Here is a 19,391-nt window from a genome sequence, read left to right as displayed (position 1 = left end):
ATTCACATTTGACATTAAATTTGTTAGCCGTCAATCACGTATCTCACACTAGTCCGCTCCTTGCCGGCTAAGCATGCTGTAGCAAATTTATTTCTTTAAAATAACACCTCTAGTACACCCACATTGCACAATAGCAACTAGCAAGATCCCCTACATTTCAAATTCCACCCATGTTTTCTCCAATAAAATTAAACAATCCCATTTCAAAATTATCTCAATACTTATAAATTTTTAATAGACCGATTAAATACTGGATCTGAACGATAACTTGTATAGTATAATTATATAAAAAGGATGTATAGTTTCAAGTTGACATTTTATAACAAGCACAAGTCATAGTTCAATGGTAACAATCAACATCATGATGTAAAAAATCAAGAGGTCATGGTTAGCGTATGAATTTCATGTTGGAGACAAAGCGGCGTTACATTAACGTATGAGGTGGGTCGACATATGGCGGAGTATAATGAATGCCCACACATTTTAATAGCTTATTATATAGATATAGATTTGACCATTAATATTTATGTATTATGTCTGAGTGAAAATCATAAAATATTTTTTTGATAAAAACTACACAGTAAAACATTTTTTTTCCCTTCAAATTTAATAGATTTCATATAAATATTTTATATTTTATATAATATTGAAATCCTTCCTTGATTTTTTTATCTTTCTCACTTTCCTGTGCGCATCTCCCAACGCGCATCTTTGAACTTAAATATATTTCATTATATATTAGTAAAAATTATAACGATTGAATATTAATAATGTACTAATTGGGACGAATCAAACAAGATCCCACATAACTATATGTTTTCCTATAAATTGAAAAAAATTGAGAAGATTTTCTCTAAGTATGAATAGTGTCAAGTATCTAAGTGAGAACGATAGAAAAAAATACCAAGAGGAAATAGTTTATAGTGTTTCATTTGTAAATGCTAATGTTGCATTTATTTTGGAAATTTGAATTATCAATTTCATTGGTTTTTAACCAAATATTATGAGCTAACTTTTTTTTTGTTTTTACAAAACATCCTCGAACAAATTAACTATATATCCCTTAATTTCTTTAAAATCCACCATTATTTCTTATAACTTATTTCTTCTCTTTCCTCTACAACTCATTTTTCTGCCATAATGTATATTTTAATAGTGATCAATTAAGGTAAATAATTTAAATAGAAGTTAATTAGAGCTTAGTAATCATAGATTGATAGGTTAACGACTAAAATGTTTAGTCAGAATTGAAAGTCAGTTGATGAGTTTTAATAAGTAAAAATGTATACTTCATAAAGAAAAAGTATTCAAGGATAGAAATTAGCTCAACTGAATGGAGCGCTCTCCCTTGACCCCTGAGGTCAAAAAATAAAAATAAAGAAAAATCATTCGAACCCATATGGTGAATAATCCATAATTTAAAATTTTCATATTATTATATATTTATATTTTATTATAGAGGATATAATAAATTAATAATCATATTGTTTGAATTATACGTAATGATCAAATATTTTTGATCCTTCGTCCCAACTTCCGCCCTTTTCTAAATAAAACAAAAGAAATCAAAAAATTTGATTTCTCTCTCCTCTTTCATTTTCTCTCTCTTACCAACGACGACACAGAAGCAAGCATAGACCGACGCCGGCGACCGTCGATTAGTCGCAGAATTTCAGCTCCGTTTTCACCGCCGTCGATAATTTCCGGCGATCTTCTCTCTCCTCTTTTTCTCTCTCTTAATCTGTAAGCTCCGATCCACAAACTCTTTCTTCTTCTTCTACTTATTTATCTTCAATTATTCATGAAATTTTGAATTTTTGTAATTGCATCGTATACTTCAACTGAATCGAATTATATATTTTTCACTGTTTTTGAGAATTTTTAGGAGAAATTATTGAAATTTCACCTTCCCTGGCAGTCGTCAATGTCTGCCAGGGTTTTGTTAATTTTGTGCGAAGAATGGTGAATTTTAGGGTTAGGGTTAGTGTTAGTGTTAGGGTTAGGGTTTGGGGTTTGTGATGATGATGGTAGTGAAAGTTTGGATAATTTGAGAAAATGGTGAGATTATTAGGGATAACTATTGGTGAGCCGGATGAATTTCCGAGGGAGATAACTAGGACTAACCCGATTAGTAGTGAAAGTGTAGGGGAGAATGGATGGCTTATTCGGTTCTTTGATTCGGCGTTTTTCTGTGAGTGGATTGCTGTTAGTTACTTGTATAAGCATGAACACTCGGGTGTTCGGGATTACTTGTGTAATAGAATGTATACGCTTCCGTTATCGGGAATTGAGGGATACTTGTTTCAAATTTGCTATATGATGGTGCATAAACCGAGTCCATCATTGGACAAGTTTGTGATTGATGTGTGCTCCAAGTCGCTTAAGATTGCGTTGAAAGTGCATTGGTTTTTGATGGCGGAGATTGAGGATTGTGATGATAATGACGGGATTAGTAGGATCCAAGAGAAATGCCAGATTGCCGCTACACTGATGGGTGATTGGCCGCCTCTTATTAGGCCACTGAATGAGGGGGTTGGCTCTGGGGGTAAGAATCAAATGCTTAACAAGTTGCTTTCTTCGAAACAACGGCTTTTGTCGTTGACATCATCCCCGCCAATGCAAAGGTCATTCACCTTCTCACCCTCGTCAGGGTCTAATGTGGGTGATGAAAATGGGAAGATGTCGCCTGATGAGAACAACAAACTTTTTAAGAAGTTTATGCCAGGTCCCAAAGTCAGGGATGCTTTGCTCTTTAGGAAGTCAGCTGAGAAAGAAGATGATGACTCGGAAAAGGATGGCTTCTTTCGGAGGCTGTTGAGAGATAGTAAAGATGAGGATGAGGAGTTGACAGCTAGTTCTGAGGGCTTTTTTAAGCGCCTTTTCCGTGATAGTAAGAGTGATTCTGAAGAGAGGTCTGTTTCTAGATCAATAGATGATGATGAGAAAGAGAATTTCTTCAGGAAAATGATCAAGGAAGTCTTTGATGATAAGAAGGATGCCAATGAGAGAAACAATGAAGAAGAAAAGGATGGGATTAGGAAATCAGTTGAAGATGATGAGAAGGAAGGGTTCTTTAAGAAACTTTTCAAGGACAAGTTTGAGGACAAAAAGGATGGGAATGAGGGAATTGAGGATGAGCACAAAAACTGTTCAAATTCGGTTAAGGATGATGACAAAGAAGGTTTTTTCCGAAAGCTTTTTAAGGATAAGTCTGAAGATAAGAAGGATATTAGTGAGAGGAAAGATGATGAAGATGATGAGAAAGAAGGTTTTTTCCGAAAATTCTTCAAGGAGAAGTTTGAGGAGAAGACAATCATTATTGAAAGCCTCAATCCTGCTGAAGATAAGATTCATGCCAATGGCGATGAGGAGGAACCTTCAGATTTTCCACTCTTCCGCAAATTGTTCCGTGTACATCCTGAAGAGGCAAAGGCTACAGCTTTAGAGGCAAATGGTTTTGAAGGCAGTCCAGGAACAGAGAACTTCTTTCGCAAGTTGTTTCGAGACCGTGATAGATCTGTGGAAGACTCTGAGCTTTTTGGCATAAAAAAGATAAAAGAGGTTAGTTAACTATCTTCCCCTCTCTTCTTTAATATTAACAGAAGGTGGAAGGAACATTAATTATTAGCATATAATTAGGCAACTGTTCATAGCTTGTGGGTTTAATCGATCAAAACTATCTTGTTAGATTATGTAACCAATAATATAATCTAGTTAAACCTAAAATTTTTAAGTGCAAAAGTTTCCTAATGCTGTATGTTTTTGATTTTTAATGTCTTTCCAAAGTTTGTAAATTTTGGAGCTAGAAAAAGTTTATTAGTATAATATAATGAAAAAAAATGGACTATTGCTTGTAACATAAAAGTTAAGTAGTAATTCTTAAAGTGCTTTTCACTCAGTTCATGCTCATCTATATCTTTGCTGAAGGTGGACTAGTTGATATGAGGAGTTAGCTAGTGTTGATATCTCCTGAAAGAGCTTTTCCATAAGCATATTGATAAATTTTGGCTATCTGTAGCGCCAATCTTTTTGTTTCTGCTGCATAGCTGTTGTTTACAGAGGAGTGAATATATTATAATGATGGTGACTTGGGATTGTTAAGTTTTTGTTGTATTCCCATGCTAGCAATGCTGTCCACTAAATTTTGATTTATTCTAGGGGTTACATCATCATTTTGCATGTTATTGACTTCTCTTTACTACATTGTCAATTAATGTGACAGAAAAATCTTGGTTCAGTCGGTTCTCCCTCGCAGCAGAATCAGAAAACAAACTTGAAGCCTCCGCTTCCAAATAGCGCTATATCGCAGTTCCGTAAAGGGGCATACCATGAGTCATTGGATTTTGTACATGCACTTTGTGAAACTTCCTTCGGCTTAGTGGATGTGTTTCCTGTTGAAGATCGCAAATGTGCACTTCGTGAGGTTGACCATATTCCATGTTCTTTTGAATTGTGCCTATAATTGCATCATCATTCTCTCCTTTATTCAGTTGCTGATATGTAATGCCTATATGTCCAGTCCCTTGCAGAAATCAATTCTCATGTGGCTGAATCTCAGACTAGTGGAGGTAACAATAAGTTCTGATTATTAATTGCTTAAACTAAATTTTCTGAGAAATGCTGGTTTTTTTGATAATGCATTCTAGATATCGTAACACCTCCCCATCTTTCCCCTTCTTTTTGTTGCATGTGTTAAGAGGTCTTCAACTTCTGAAGTCTTCGAAGATGAATAACACTATAGCAGTGGCAATCTCTCTTAGCATGTCATTGGCCCACATTTTCCCATGTTGGGTCGTGCTGCAATACACTTTTTTTTAGATGGTAGGAATTTTATGAAATGCATAGTACACGAGGAGTGAAATGGGAGATATATATGTAGGTTTGGAGGTGCAATCTTGGAAGGGAAAGTGTGGAAGAGGCATTATTAATGCTCTGCTGATAGATTTCAAAATAATAATTGATGCAGTTTGATTGTGTTACATCTTTGGACTTCAAAATGACAGAATAGTGTCACTGTAACATATTAGGAATATTTAGGATATCCTACTCTTCCTTTTTGGGTTATTAGGCTCAATCTAGTCTATAAAATCTCGTTATTGCGATTAATCTCGTCCTTAGCTGTTCAAGAGATTTCAGTCTTAAAAATAGTTTCTATGTCCTAACGTATTGTCAAATATAAGAAATAGTGAAATTAGGTCTTTAATGCTGTGGCAAGTTTTAATAAAGAACTCTCCACATGCTCTCAAAAGTAGATGAGCTCTTATGTATGAAGGTTTTGGTACAAGACATAAAATGTTTCTGCCTAGTGCTTGTGTTAGTGCATTTCTTGAGGTTCTTCAGCTCTACTGCATCTAATTAAGGCATATGTGTTAATTCCACTGCTGCTCCGGGCTTTTATGGTTAGTTTGTTTTTGACACATATGAGATTTATATCGTGGGCAGGAGTGTGCTTTCCTATAGGAAAAGGGGTTTATCGTGTTCTCAACATACCTGAAGATGAAGCAGTGCTTTTAAATTCCCGAGAGAAAGCACCTTACCTTATTTGCGTCGAGGTTGTAAAATGTGAAACTCCAAGGTATTCTCTCTCTCTCAAGTTTCTACTTGAGAAATTACTATATCCTAAATATGATGTCGGCAACATTTGAATTTCCTTTCAGTTATGTCAAGGATACATCAAATGCACAAAAGCTATCTAAGGGAGGAATTCCTCTAGCATATGGAGACGCACTATTGCCAAAGCCCCCTCCTTGGGCTTACCCATTGGGGACAGTACAAGAGGCCTACAATAACGATGACAGGATGTCGAAATCAACATCCCAAGTAATTGATCGAGCTATGGGTCAGTTCAAGGAAGCGAAAGTGAAGTTTGTTAGTGTCAGCCTATCAGTGGAGGAGCAATGTTGTGATCAGCCGTTCCATGGACAGTCTAATTTATTGAGGGTTGGGAGACATACTGATTTGGAGTATGTCAGAGTTGTGTTGACAACTGATCCTAGACTTAGATTAGAAGACATAGAAGATCAAGAGCCACCACGCAGAAAAGAGCATCGGCGTGTTCCAAGTATTTTAGCTATGGAAGAAGTAAAGGTGTGAATTCTTGCTTGTCCCCCCCCCCCCCCCCCCCCAATATATAGTTTGGGTCCTTTTCCTTTCTTTTGTTTATTTCACCCCGTTACAAGCAATTTTCTGAGACTGATGCTTTTGGGTTTTAGCCGTTTTACTTGATTCTAAATTTTGCTTGTAGTGGTAGTTTACTTGTAGATTTTGGACTTCTGTCGTACCATTGCTATCAAGAAAGTATGTTTTGCAATAACCTTTGGATGTCCTTACCCATAGGCCATAGCATATAAGAAAGAAGGTCCTTGTATCAGTTTTGTTTTTGCAACCTCCATGCTTACGGCTCTACAAAATGCCTTGATGTCAGTGTGTCTGCTACTGGATGGATGATGTCCCCAAATTACCAATTTGGTTCTGCCATTTTTGTTCTACGTGCCAATGTTTCTTATAAACGCCCTTAAATCTTGATGATATCAACACCTATGGTAGATCCTGCTGCCAAAGTTTAAGGTCTTCATGAAGTCGAAGGCTTTTGTATGGATGGAAGTCCAGATTGAACTTAAACACTTTGAAAATTTTAGGTTTATGAGTGATCTGTTAGAGCCATCTTATTGGGTCTATCAGCTATATTTTGTACTAGGATTCTGAAATTGGGATCGTCTATTTCTTGCATTGTGATTTAGTGCACCTGTAGATGACTTGTATTCTGAGGTTAATGCAGAGATTTCGCGATTACCATCACCTGAGTACTATCAGAGTTCTGTTGGTGTCGGGAGGAGTTTCTGGTGACTCATAGGCATCGTGACTGTAGCTTGAAGAAGGATAGAATTTGTACTGAGGAGGCCATGGTTTAGACTGTCTTTGGCGGAAAGGTGCTCACCTTGTGTCCTAATGGTTATTGACCTTTGAGCTGTTTATTGGGGTTTGTGAAGATAATTATTTTATGATGGGAGGTTCTTTAATGGTGGAATAGATGGATAGTTATAGAAGGCAACAGCTTATAAGATTGAATCAAGTGGCAACAACACTAAATTCCAGGTTAACAACTTGCTGGATTATCAATAGAATCTCGCACGCAATATTCAAGCACAAAAGCTCCCTACCAATATTTTAGTTCTTAAACATCCTTTGTTAAATATTCAACCCAGGTCTATATTTTTATTGAATAAAACTTGTTTTCTACTTCAACTAGGGAAAGGAAACAAACCATTATGAGGAGAGTGGGAAACAAACTACTATAATAAAAAACCTAGTACTTTTATTAATGAACAAATTAGCTCTCTACTTAATTATGACAACTTTAGAACCCAAGGTCTCATATAACTAAGAGTTTTAGTAGCCAGTTGGTTCATAATAAAACAACATGATAAAAATAAGTAAGCCCATATGCCAGGTCTAGTTTTATTCCACATCAAGTTCATTTGCTTCCTGTATCATTTTGATTTCCACAAAATATTGAGCAGTTACCACTCCATATAGTTACCACTTTATTCTTCTTTTTCTTCAAACTGAATTAAATTTCCATATTCTCATGTGTTGGGGATTGATTTTTTCATGATTTAACAGTGGGTAGCGGATCTTCAACTATGCTTCCATATAATTAAGCCCTACAATAAGACTACATGAGAATAGCTATATCAAGGTTGCATGAAGAAATAGTGAAACAACATAGGTCGTGTGAAAATCCTGGAAATTAGCATTTCTTTAAAGGGAGGGTGATTTCATCGTATCAAACATTGTTTTAGTAAAATTTGATTTATATTGTTGATGTCGTATGACTATTAAGTATCAACTCGCAAGTTCTTGCCTTTGCAATTGTGGGATTGTTATTTACCAATCTTCTCCTGTTACTTGTATTACATGTTTGGTGGAAGCAAATATGTTGACAAATTAACTGAGTAAATATTTTTAGAGTGGCTTTGACCCTCTTTACATAGGAAGAGTGACTATTTTTTGCAGAAGTTGCATATTTTCAAGTTTCAACATGCCTCGAATTAATTGGGAATCTTCGGACGAAAGCCCCTCTCTTACTTTTGATGAGAACGAGTAAGAAGTACTTTTGATGAGAACAAGTAAGAAGTTGAAATTGGGATGAAGCAGCCTATGGTGATGAAAGTAGCATTATATTTGTTGATGTTGGTTCCTGCCAAGTATTTTTCTTAATCCAGGGTGGCAGATCTTTGGTTTGATATGTATGGGATAAAAGGTGATAAAAGAGGGGGTGATTCTTGGAGGTTGGAGGATGTATATGAGCCTGTGAGGATTGAAGATGTGGGTGTGTTGAACAATAGTTTTAAGTAGCTTTTTGCAATTTGACTACTATTAATTCCAAAAATTTGTGTTCAGAGAAATAGTATGGAAACAGACTTTTGGAGTTGAGAATAAGCTGTCAAATTTAGCATTAGGGGCATTTGGTGAGCAGGATTGGAGGATGTCAGAATAACAAGTGGGAACGAGAAGGAAAATTGATGATTGTGATTGAAGCTATAGTTCGTACCCCTTGTTTGGTCTTGTGATAGGATATACTTTGAAAATATATTAATTAACTGACCGAATTTGCCGTTTTGCTTATCGTCTTCCCCATCCTACTGATGGCAGTTTAGTATGTTTATTAGGTAAGTCTATTTCTACTCTCCACTACCAGGCCCTTCATGGTTTACATCATAATATTCTGTGCTTACGTCACTAATACCGTCCATTAGCCATTACGAAAAGTGGTTTATGCTCTCAACTTTTGTCCTCTTTCTTTGAGATGAATTTGCTATCAGTTGTGTGTAAGGATCAAGTGAATTTGACTGCTGAAGATGCATAACTTCAACATTTTCCTTCGACTGCCATATTCTTAAGATAGTGTAGCATTCTTATCCTCTTATATAAAATTTCAGCTACTGAATGTATAAGTAGACTTAAGAACAGTACCGATATGGTTTTAGGGATCTTATATTGAGAATTGTGGGGTTTGTAAATGACTATGATGGAAAACTGTGCCTTCCCCTGGAATGAGAACATTTTTTTTGTCTTCCATAGCACTGGAATACTAGAGATAAGGGTACATCAGTATTGAAAATCCTATCCTGTACAGGTTTCCTTGAACAAGGAAATAATAACCTTGTTTGCGCTGGTTGTTGGAGGTGGGGGAACATTCTGCTATTAAATGGTGAAAAAAAATGTTTTGAGGAAGCTCCAATAAAGTTTATGGTTGGTAATGCCTACAGCCTACCTAAATCTTTTTCCCTAAAATTTTGGGACATGGATTGCAGGGAGAAGGCACGCAGTACATGGATCTGAAAGTCCTTGCTTGAAGACATCAAAGCAGGACTGGACAGAAGAGTTCGAACACTTCTCAAACGGATGTTTACTGTTAATGTGTTGAAGTTGTTTCCTCTATTAACTTTGTGATATGTGGTCAATTCTTTTTGGTTCTTCTTTAGTCCATCATGGTATGCTGCCATGAGCCATCATTGTTGTTGAGAGTGCTGTGTCCTATTTTTGACTGATTTAACTTAAATTCACAAAGAAACATCTTGTTCCTCTTCAAATACTTCCTCTGTTTTTTTTAAGATGCAACATTTGCCTTTTTGGTGAGTGGATTAAAATAATCAAATGTTGCATCTAAAAGAACAGAGGTAGTGTAAATTAATATTGTGTAATTTTTTTAATCCTTTTTGCTCTTTTATCACCCCCATATTGAAATATCATATGCTTTGAAACACTTCTAATTCTATTTTTAATACAGGCTGCAGCAGCTAAAGGGGAAGCGCCTCTTGGGTTGCCCTTGAAAGGGGCAGGGCAAGATTCGGATGCACAATCTAAGGTTCTTTACTTGCATATTATTTCTTTTGTCGTCATTATGGTTTAAAGGCTGGTAGACTGAGACATTCTTGTGATTCTGACTCAATGTTCAGGTTGCAAATGGTGGTCCCCCAAAGCCTACTGATGCATTATCTGGTGAACTTTGGGAAGTAAAAAGGGACAGGATCCAAAAAGCCTCAGTTCATGGAAAATTGCCTGGCTGGGATTTGCGCTCTGTAAGTGATGCAGTCATTACTTTTTATCCTGAGCTTATTTGGGATGATGAATTCAAATGTCACCACTTGAGCAAATGGTGGTTATATTTATATACTTTCCAGCTATAGTGCTTGTAGCCTTTTCCTTATTATCCTATCCTTGGCTCCTTAAGATTCTTTCTATATTACTGTTATTATCAACCTTCTATTCTCCACATACATTCTTGCTAAATGTAACTATCTTTTTTCTACTTTTACTATGCTCAAACATTTTCATAATCAATCAGGATCCGGGGGGAGGGGATGTTGTTTCAGTGACTAGGGTCTAGAACCAATTTTGCGCATGTGTTGGGGGAAGTAATCTATAGCTAAGAAAATCTTCTGTACTTTGTGGCATGGTGCCATTTTTTTCTATCTACTTATGGAAATAAATTTTTACTCTAATTTTATCTGTAAGGTGCTACGCAGTTATTATTCATCTTCTAGTTAACTTTGAACATTGAGAAATGGTGTGTTGTACCATGATAGGCGGCTCTTTTTAGTATATTGAACTTTAAGATATCCCGATTTATGCAGTCACAATTAGGCTATCCTCCATGAAGTTTAACAATCCTCATGAACTAAGTAAAAGTTCTTATGTTGATTCTTCTCTCTTCCTCTCTTTATCTCTTGGGGAAGAGGAGGGGGGGGGGGAACCTTCTGGATCTCTGTGGTTTCTTTCATCAAAGTCAATTTTGTATTCTGGCTATTTCTTTCTTCTTGCGTAGCGGCAAGATTTTGGTAAAGTGATTAGGAACAATAAATGATTTTAGATTTCGTAAGTAAATTAGATGTTAATGCTTTATCATGTTTGTGTTGATGCTTAATTCGTTCCTCTAATCCTCTCTATAAAGTCTAATAAACAAAAAAAAGAGAGTTATATTTTCCTTTTTTTTTATGCAGCACAAGATACATTGTTTATTTCTTGAGTTGTCAGGTTTGTCTGTGGTGATACTGATACATGTGTTTGACTTATTATTAAATTTATATTCTTGAACGTTTTGGCACTATGATGTAGTCATTTTTTAAGAAACTGTGCAGTGCGTCTTTTTTTTTTGTTCTTCTGCACCCATCTTCTCAGCCCGTTAAGATACTCCAGTTTCTTATTTTGTAGGTTATCGTGAAGAGTGGTGATGATTGTAGACAGGAGCATTTGGCTGTACAACTTATCTCTCACTTTTATGGTGTGCAATTATCTCAATTTCTATGGTTATACCGAAATTATGTTGGATTCGATAGGAACCCCTCCCCCCCCCCCTCCATGCAGGATATGTCAAATTGGGCTAATATATATAGTTCAGTTGCTATAATGTTTACCTTTTGTCCTTTCACTATTTAATTGTTCATCCTCTAATTGTGGGCTGCCATATCTGAGCATTAGTTTTTGGAAAAACTAAATGCGTGCTAGGTGTAAGTTGTAAGTGAAGCCTTTTTTGTTTTCTTTTAATAGGCAGAAATAGGGGGTGCTTATTGCACGAGCCGTTCCCGAACTGTACTCGGCTTGGCTCGGCTCGGCTTAGCTCGTCTCGCGTGAGCTTGACGAGCTCTATAAGTGAAGCTCTGAGCTTGTGAGCTTCTCGTAAGGCTCGAAGGAGCTCGATTTAAGACAAATAAAAAATACATAAAACATATTTTACTTCTTTTTTACATGCTAACCAAATGAATCACTTACAAATATACATAAAAAATTGACAAACTAGATCTAAAAGGATAAAAAAAGAAAAGACATGAATTGTTCAATGTAAAAAATTTGTATAAAAGTATACGTATAATTTTTTTTTTGAAGTGTTTTAGCTTATAACTTTTTAAAGTGCTTTAGGATATATTTTTTTTTTTATGTATAAAACAATAATCAAGCCTTTTCCACGAGCTTTCTGAGCCGAGCTTGGCCTAGTTCGTCTCAGCTTGTTAAGTTCTTGAGCCGAGCTACCACGAGCCGAGCTTTGAGAGGGGAGCCTGAAGTGTTCGTGAAGAGGCCTAGCTCATTATCACCCCTAGGCAGAACATCTATTCAGGAATCCCTGTGGTCTTTTTCTGTTTTCTATCACTCAAGACTCTGATGTCACTGGATAACTTTTAGGAGATTGGATATTTGTAGTTTTTTTGTTCCTTAAGGTGGGTAACTGATGGTGATGTTAACCCAGAATGTGTGAGAGAAGCAGTCGCCCAAGGATTGCGGTTAGTGGGAGGTTTTTATGTCTTTATTTGTGGTTATGAAGTGGTTGATCTTCCTCTGCATTTTTTGTGCATGCTCCGTTTATATGGTGTTTGGAGGGTGAGCGTTAATGTGTTTTGAAAAGTTAAGTGTTTGTTACAAATAAAGGATTCAGGATATATCTGGTTGGTGCAAATGTTGTGTCGACGCCAGTGTTAACTAGATGGGGATCACAGGTCGGCTCCCATGATGATGAAGCACATTGCATTGCCTAAACATGAACAGATGCGACCCAGACCCGCGATCGCACGGATCATTGCAACCCAATTCTAAATTTATCCTGGCGACCCACAATCTTTCTTCCATGCCTGCTAAAGTTCAGCAATCAGGCTCTTGTGCTAACTAATCAAGGGTTATATCAGATCTAGTTTAGATCGGGAATCCAATTGCATTGCTGGGCAACCATGTTGCTCAAAAGATTAGGGATTTTGGGTTGATTGATTACGTAGGTCGACCAGAATGTTCTTTGGCTTCCTGTATTGCGGGGAAAGAGAGAGAGACAGAAACAGAGAGAGAGAGAGATAGAGAGAGAGAGAATGCTTGCCTCTCTTTTTTAAGTATTTTAAGCAGCTTTCTCTATCTATGAATTTTTTTGGTATGTCCCTTTGAGTTTCCCCCATACTGCAAATGGTGATAAAAGAGACCATACCCTTATTGTCGCACGGTCACACCCACTACATATGGTCCGGCAATTTTTCTCAGTAATCCTCCCAACCAAAAATTTAAAAAGTGAATTCACCCCCAATAGGGAAAACATAAGGGGATGCAGGGAATATAGAATAAGGGAATAAAGTATTCCACCAAAGCAAGTAGCTAGAATCATAGAACATAATCAATAGCTGTAGCTTTGGGTAATTTGCAGCTAGTAAACTGTACACGGCGGGGGGGGGGGGAGGGCATTCTTCGGTAATTAAGGAGCTCTTCCAAATCCTAAGGGTTAGGTACATTTTTTTCAATTGTATGTTGCATACTAAATTACTAATGTTGTATATTTAAACAAAAATATTACCAATTGAAGTTATCGTCTTATAGTTTGTAGATGGTGAATTTGATATACTTCCTCCGTTCTGTTTGAAATGAAACTTAGGGCCCCTTGGCACAGGGATTTAGGAGAGGAGAGAGATAGAGAGAGAAAAAGAGGGACCCATGTGATAAGGAGAGAGATAGAGAGAAGTGAATACCAACTAAAGTAACATTTCATTTATTTTGTAACGGCCTAAAGTGGTAAGTGTTTCATTTATTTTAGAACGGAGGAAATATAGCATTTGTAATATGATATACAACACTTGCAATGCAATACAAGGCATTTATAGTTTAATATGCAACATTAAACTTCAACGAAGTGAAATATTCTTAATAGTTAAGAACTAGGAATTTATGTATAAATATATTGTTGCCATTTTGTTGTAGGTAAGGCCCACATAAACATAAGAGTTTATTTTATCTGTATGAAATTATGAACCATTGACAATCGTCAAATCATTTGATATTTATTTGCCTCATGGTCATGACACCTTTAAGCTTTAAGATTCTTTGAACCTTACATCACCTTTTTTGCAAATGCGATCCATGTTCGTCAATAAAAAGGATTAGAATATGTTTAAGGGTTTTTATATGTTCAAAATATTTACAGAGAAGCTCAGGAAAATTTAAAAATTCAAAATAGCTAAGAGAAGTTCATAAAAATTGAGAAAAGTTTGGAGAAGCTAAGGCAAAGATTAAGAAATTCAGATTAGGTTTTGGAAAGAGTAATATAAGTTCAGGAATATATTAGTTGCGTAAAACATACCCTGAGCAGTGGTAAAATGAGTTTAATGAGATGGTTGAACTGGTCTTGTATACAAGGTTTTGAATCTTGTTGATAAGAATTCTACTAGGGTTGTGGATTAGATTTAGGAAAGAAAATCAAGCATTGAGGTGTGGAGGAAAGAAAATTGTGCAGGAAAAGCTGAATGTGAAGTAAGATAGAGGGATGTTTGTTCCAAGTTGTTTTCTGGGTAGCTTTAGGTTGGTACCTTCATTAGAAAGAATGGATGGTATCATAGAGTAAATTTCCTCTTATCACGAGGAACAATATAACGGCTGTGTGTTGCTTTGCTCTTTTCGACTTGATTTTTCATATTGGAACTTATAAGAGATGATCTGAACTTGGAATTACTTATACTCATTCAAACGTATGTGAACTTACAGAACTTATCCGAACTTATGTGAGACCATCTATAGTCATCTGCTGCTATTTGAGGCTGATTTGAATCGCATCCTAAACAGACGCCTTCATTGTTTTCTCCACTGGTTGATGATTCTATGAGTTGTTCCGAAGGCATTAAGTTAAATTTTTTGATTTAAGTTGTTTTTTTGGCTTTCCTTGTTCAGCTGCTGTACAACAGTACAAGCTACTGATTATTACGTTAGTGTAACCCTTTCCTGGTTGGTATTTTAATCATTCTCTTCTTGTAATCTTGATTCACACAGATATTTTTCAAGAAGCTGGACTCCCTCTATGGCTGCGCCCTTATGAGGTTTTGGTAACCTCATCTTACACGGCGCTTATTGAGACAATTCCTGACACGGTAACTTATTGTTTTTTATGCTAGTAGGTATTCTACATCATGAGATTGTCTACCCAATTTAATTGGCCTTATTCTGCACAGGCCTCAATCCATTCGATTAAGAGTAGATATTCTAATATGACAAGTTTGCGTGATTTCTTCAATGCAAAGTATCAGGAAAACTCTCCAAGTTTTAAGCTTGCTCAGGTAAATTAGCAGCTTGGCTATAGAATTTCAAAACTGTATTTGATTGACAACATGCAAATCGCCTTGTTTGTTGATTGTTTCGTCTCTTTTTTCTTTGATTTTCTTCTCCTGTTTAGATGTAACCTGGATTGTTATAACAGTACAAGTCACACACGAGGAGCAATTGTTAATAATGTGTGCTATCCTAATATCAAAATTTATAAAGGTTTGTGGTAGTGTTTATAAGCCTTGTAGCTGTGTCAATAATGGCAGAACTGGTGTTTAATGGCTCTTTTGTGGTGATTGAACTGAAAGGATGAAACATTATTATCGATATATTTCTATTTCTTCTCTAAAAAAGCCTAGATGGCAGTGCTCATGTCTTAACTTGTGTCGGAGTTTTCTCCCCGAGTTTCTTACTTGAAATTTGAAATAATTTCCTGGCTGGCTTCAAGTTTGCCAGAACTTCTTACTTGAAATATGAACACTGTTGCTGCGTACTTGATTTCTATCTCAAAACAGTTCTCTGTAATAACATTTCTTGATGATGTATTTGGGAGTTTTTTTCGTATACATCTTTGTAAATATATTTGGTGTAAACTAGTTTAATGATCTTTGTTTCTCTTGCATTCTTTGGCAGCGGAACTTTGTGGAAAGTATGGCGGGTTACTCTTTGGTCTGCTACCTTCTACAGGTGTTTACAATAATCTTTTCCTGTCTCTTGCACCTCCTATGTCCTTGTGATTGAGATATCAGAAAACTTACATTGAATTGCTTAGGTGTATATTTGTCATTTTGTAATTAGCCATACGATCACTGGCTTGAGTATCATTGCACACCATGTCTGAAATTTTCTGATTTTTGTGGGTCGGCAAAAATGTTATCCCATAGCTTCCCACATTGGTGCTTGAGTCAGAAGTGATTGCCGTTTCCTCCTTGTTGAGATTTGGAGACTTATTAAGTTTTACAGAAGAGAAATGTTTGACTGATCCATTTATTGATATGTATTCGCCACAAATGGACCTCTGACTTCATGATGTGGCTCTTTTGTTCCATAGATCAAGGATCGGCACAATGGTAACCTTTTGTTGGATGAAGAGGGTCATATTATTCATATTGACTTTGGATTCATGCTGTCAAATTCTCCCGGGGGTGTCAATTTTGAAAGTGCACCATTTAAATTGACTCGCGAACTTCTTGAGGTAGAGTTTCAGGGTTTAATTCATTCTTGATCCTCTTATATTGGTCTATATGTTTAAACACTTCTGTTTGGATTGGCCTTGATGTGACTGATAAAATCTTGTGCTTGTTCTAGCTGATGGATTCTGATGCTGAAGGAGTTCCCAGTGAGTTTTTTGATTATTTTAAAGTAAGTAGCAATCTCTTTCAGCCTCAAAATAGGTCATGACTCATGACGGGATTCTCCTAACAAAAACATACTATGGGTTCAGGTTCTTTGCATTCAAGGTTTCCTCACATGCCGCAAGCATGCGGAGCGAATCATTCTTCTTGTGGAGATGCTGCAGGTTAGGGTCCGATAAAGCTCTTTTACTATTTGTTTGTCCTTTTATAATTATTTTCTACTGAAATGAAAGTTAATTGAGTAGTTTTCAACAATGATACAAGGAACGAAATTCGATACGAAACGCGGGACGGAAACGGAAACGGGAAACACTACCTTGAGTGAATCGGGAACGTTTGGTGTTTAGTTTAATATATATATATATATTTAAAAATCTGAAAAAACAGAACTAAAAATGTATTTAAAATTAAAATATTAATTACCATTAATCCATTTCTCAAAATATGATTACATAAAAGAAAAAACAAGAAAAACCTCCATAGTTCATAACTTCATACTTCATAAGTTCATATTACCTAGTACATAAACGTCCAAAAGTTAACTAACAAAGTGACAAACACATGAAAGGTTTCAACTCTCAATTACATCATCAAAATATTTTTAGTTCTCAATCTGCATATCTTTGGGTACTTGAAGAAGAAAAAGGAAACGCCATGACCACCGTACTGAGACGCGAACCGCAACGATTTGGGTCGCGTTCGTTCCGCGATTCGGTACGAACGACTCAGGATGCGATTCGGTCGTACGTCCCGCGTTCCTGGTTTCACTGGTTTTCAATATTTAGGCATTCTGAAGATAGTACTCACTTATCATTACATGATCATTTATGTTTTCTTCCTATGTTTATTTATTAATTGATTATTGCCATGATTGTTCCTTTTTTGCTTTTGTAACTTTTTTACACCAAGGACTTTGATCAGATAATTATTAGAGTTTTATTTGAAAACCCTGATTGATATCTTGATGGAAACACTTGGTAGTATTTCTGATGACAGCTCATGGGTACTTGCACTATTTGTTTCTTTCAGGAATCTGAATTCCCATGCTTTAAAGGTGGCCAACGAACAATACAAAATCTGCGAAAACGTTTCCATTTGAGTCTTACCGAAGAGGTTTGATGGTTCTCTCTTTTTTTTTTGCGCTGCATGTTTCACATGTTAATATCTTCATTAATAATTTATGTATTGGTGTATGGCAGCAATGCGTCTCCTTAGTGCTATCCCTGATAAGCAGCAGCTTAGACGCATGGCGTACAAGACAATATGATTATTATCAGAGAGTTTTAAATGGGATATTGTGATGACACATGTTGTCTGGACATGGCCATTCAAGGTGGTTGATTCCTACAGAAATGGCTCTCAATGAAAGCACTTTGATTGAAGTGGACCTGTGCGTAGTAGTCAAGGAAACAGTATTACTGGCCATTGTGCTATTAAATGCTGTTTGGAGGATGGGAAAGGATCAATGGTAAATTTGCAGTTTGATCTGCTGCCCAGTTTTTTATCTGGATGTGAGTATTTGTAAACTTATCGGGCATGAAATCGCCGGTGAAAGTGGAGACTACCAGGCTGGACATTCGGTTGAAGGTGATTGTGTTGTGTTTGTCCTTTTTTTCCTCGCTTCATATCTTATGAAAGCTTTGCTTGGCTGGTTACGCTTTCCTCTTCAGCTCAGATGAGTCAGAGTCGTGACACTGTAAATACTGATTCTCTGGATGGCCAAATGGTCTTATCGAGTTTTTCCATTGATTTCTCTCTCCTCAGACACCAGCTTCTAAGTTGTACATTTCGGAATACAATTTGAAGAGGTTAAGTGGCTTTGCTGGAACTTGCTCACCAGAGTGGCACTTGCTGTCTGTATTCCATCTTAAGCTTCATATGATTTCAATTGTAAAATTTTGCGTCCTTTATGTAAGCAAGTTGGCCATTTTCTCGAGTGATTTCATGTGTATAATTTCTTTTCTATAATCCGCTTCTACAGCTACAATTGAGCTTTTAGTGGTTTATTGCCTCCGTTATCAGGCCTCTTTTTTTCTTTTTGTGTAGAATGTGTGACTAGGTAACTTGTTATCTCATTGTATCTTAACAAAAACATGGCATCCCTTCTCTGAGAAGATGGAATTGAAAGGTTGTGAATTTTGTGATATTGAATGAAGTAGTTGCATTTGCTCTTGATCAATACAATTGATCATTTGGATGCTTGAAGTGTTTCCGCTTTTCAATTGTTTGTTGCATATGTCGCTGGATTGACCGTTTCCATTTACTTTAATATAAACAAACATAATTTGAACAGGTAGTCTAATTTTAATATAAAATTAGACGAACTTAAGATTAAGTTTTTCTAACAAGCTCATTTCATTTCAGTCTAACACAACACTATCCTAGTTATCCCTTATCTTCTTGTTTTTTTCTTGATTATCGAACTACAACAAATAATTCCAAAATTTAACTCGATAGTTTTATAGAGCAGATTAAATTTATCACTAAATGGATTAAACTAGTCACTAAATGGATTAAAGAATGTCATTATTATATAGATTAAACTGGTCACGAAATAGATTAACTTGGTACATAAATAGATTAAATTAGTCACTATATTAAAAAAAAGATGCCATATTCTCCTCTTAATATTGAGATTGGACAGTGCCTAATTTTAAGTTAAAATTAGATGGTCTCTTACAAAACCAACTGTAATATAAAATGTCAAGGGAATTTGACACTGGTAACCTTTTACACATCACAATCAAATCGAACTTATACAGACACAAAGTTAATAAGAGAAACTCAAAATTTACATGACATGAACATAAAATCTACTTTCAACACCAACATTGTTTTAGTCATATGATGGAGTAAAAATAAGTATAAATTGTTATTGTAGCTATTGTTGTGCTGGAGTCCTATTTTTTTTTTTTTTTACAAATTTATTTCTCATATAAATTATCTTCGTTCCCTTCTTGTATAGTTGATCAAATT

The 19,391-nt window shown here is 36.0% G+C and overlaps 1 protein-coding gene across 3 annotated transcripts; it reads left to right on the top strand.

Annotated features, from left to right (window-relative positions):
• Positions 1-1,495: 1,495 nt before the first annotated feature.
• On the top strand, positions 1,496-18,637 carry LOC104890600 (phosphatidylinositol 4-kinase beta 1). Of its 3 annotated transcripts, none has more exons than XR_007273593.2 (16): positions 1,501-3,561; positions 4,223-4,423; positions 4,520-4,568; positions 5,443-5,575; positions 5,658-6,087; positions 9,794-9,871; positions 9,963-10,085; positions 11,218-11,287; positions 14,791-14,888; positions 14,970-15,074; positions 15,694-15,747; positions 16,112-16,255; positions 16,369-16,399; positions 16,505-16,579; positions 17,445-17,528; positions 17,615-17,680. XR_007273593.2 is itself a non-coding variant. In XM_010676145.4 (16 exons), the coding sequence occupies exons 1-16, from the start codon at positions 2,056-2,058 to the stop codon at positions 17,714-17,716; spliced, it is 3,306 nt and encodes a 1,101-aa protein (XP_010674447.1). In that variant the 5' UTR covers positions 1,506-2,055; the 3' UTR covers positions 17,717-18,637. The 3 variants fall into 3 exon arrangements, 2 of the variants coding, with proteins under 2 accessions (XP_048499310.1, XP_010674447.1); XM_010676145.4 differs by having other exon boundaries at positions 1,506-3,561; positions 16,369-16,422; positions 17,615-18,637; XM_048643353.2 differs by lacking the exons at positions 14,791-14,888; positions 14,970-15,074; positions 15,694-15,747; ... (3 more) ...; positions 17,445-17,528; positions 17,615-17,680 and adding an exon at positions 14,509-14,748 and having other exon boundaries at positions 1,496-3,561.
• Positions 18,638-19,391: the final 754 nt, after the last annotated feature.

The sequence above is a fragment of the Beta vulgaris genome, chromosome 4, assembly GCF_026745355.1.
Source record: "Beta vulgaris subsp. vulgaris cultivar EL10 chromosome 4, EL10.2, whole genome shotgun sequence".
Lineage (NCBI taxonomy): Eukaryota > Viridiplantae > Streptophyta > Magnoliopsida > Caryophyllales > Amaranthaceae > Beta > Beta vulgaris.
The sequence above is the reverse complement of the archived record's forward strand: the minus strand, read 5'-3'. Positions and strand labels throughout refer to the sequence as shown.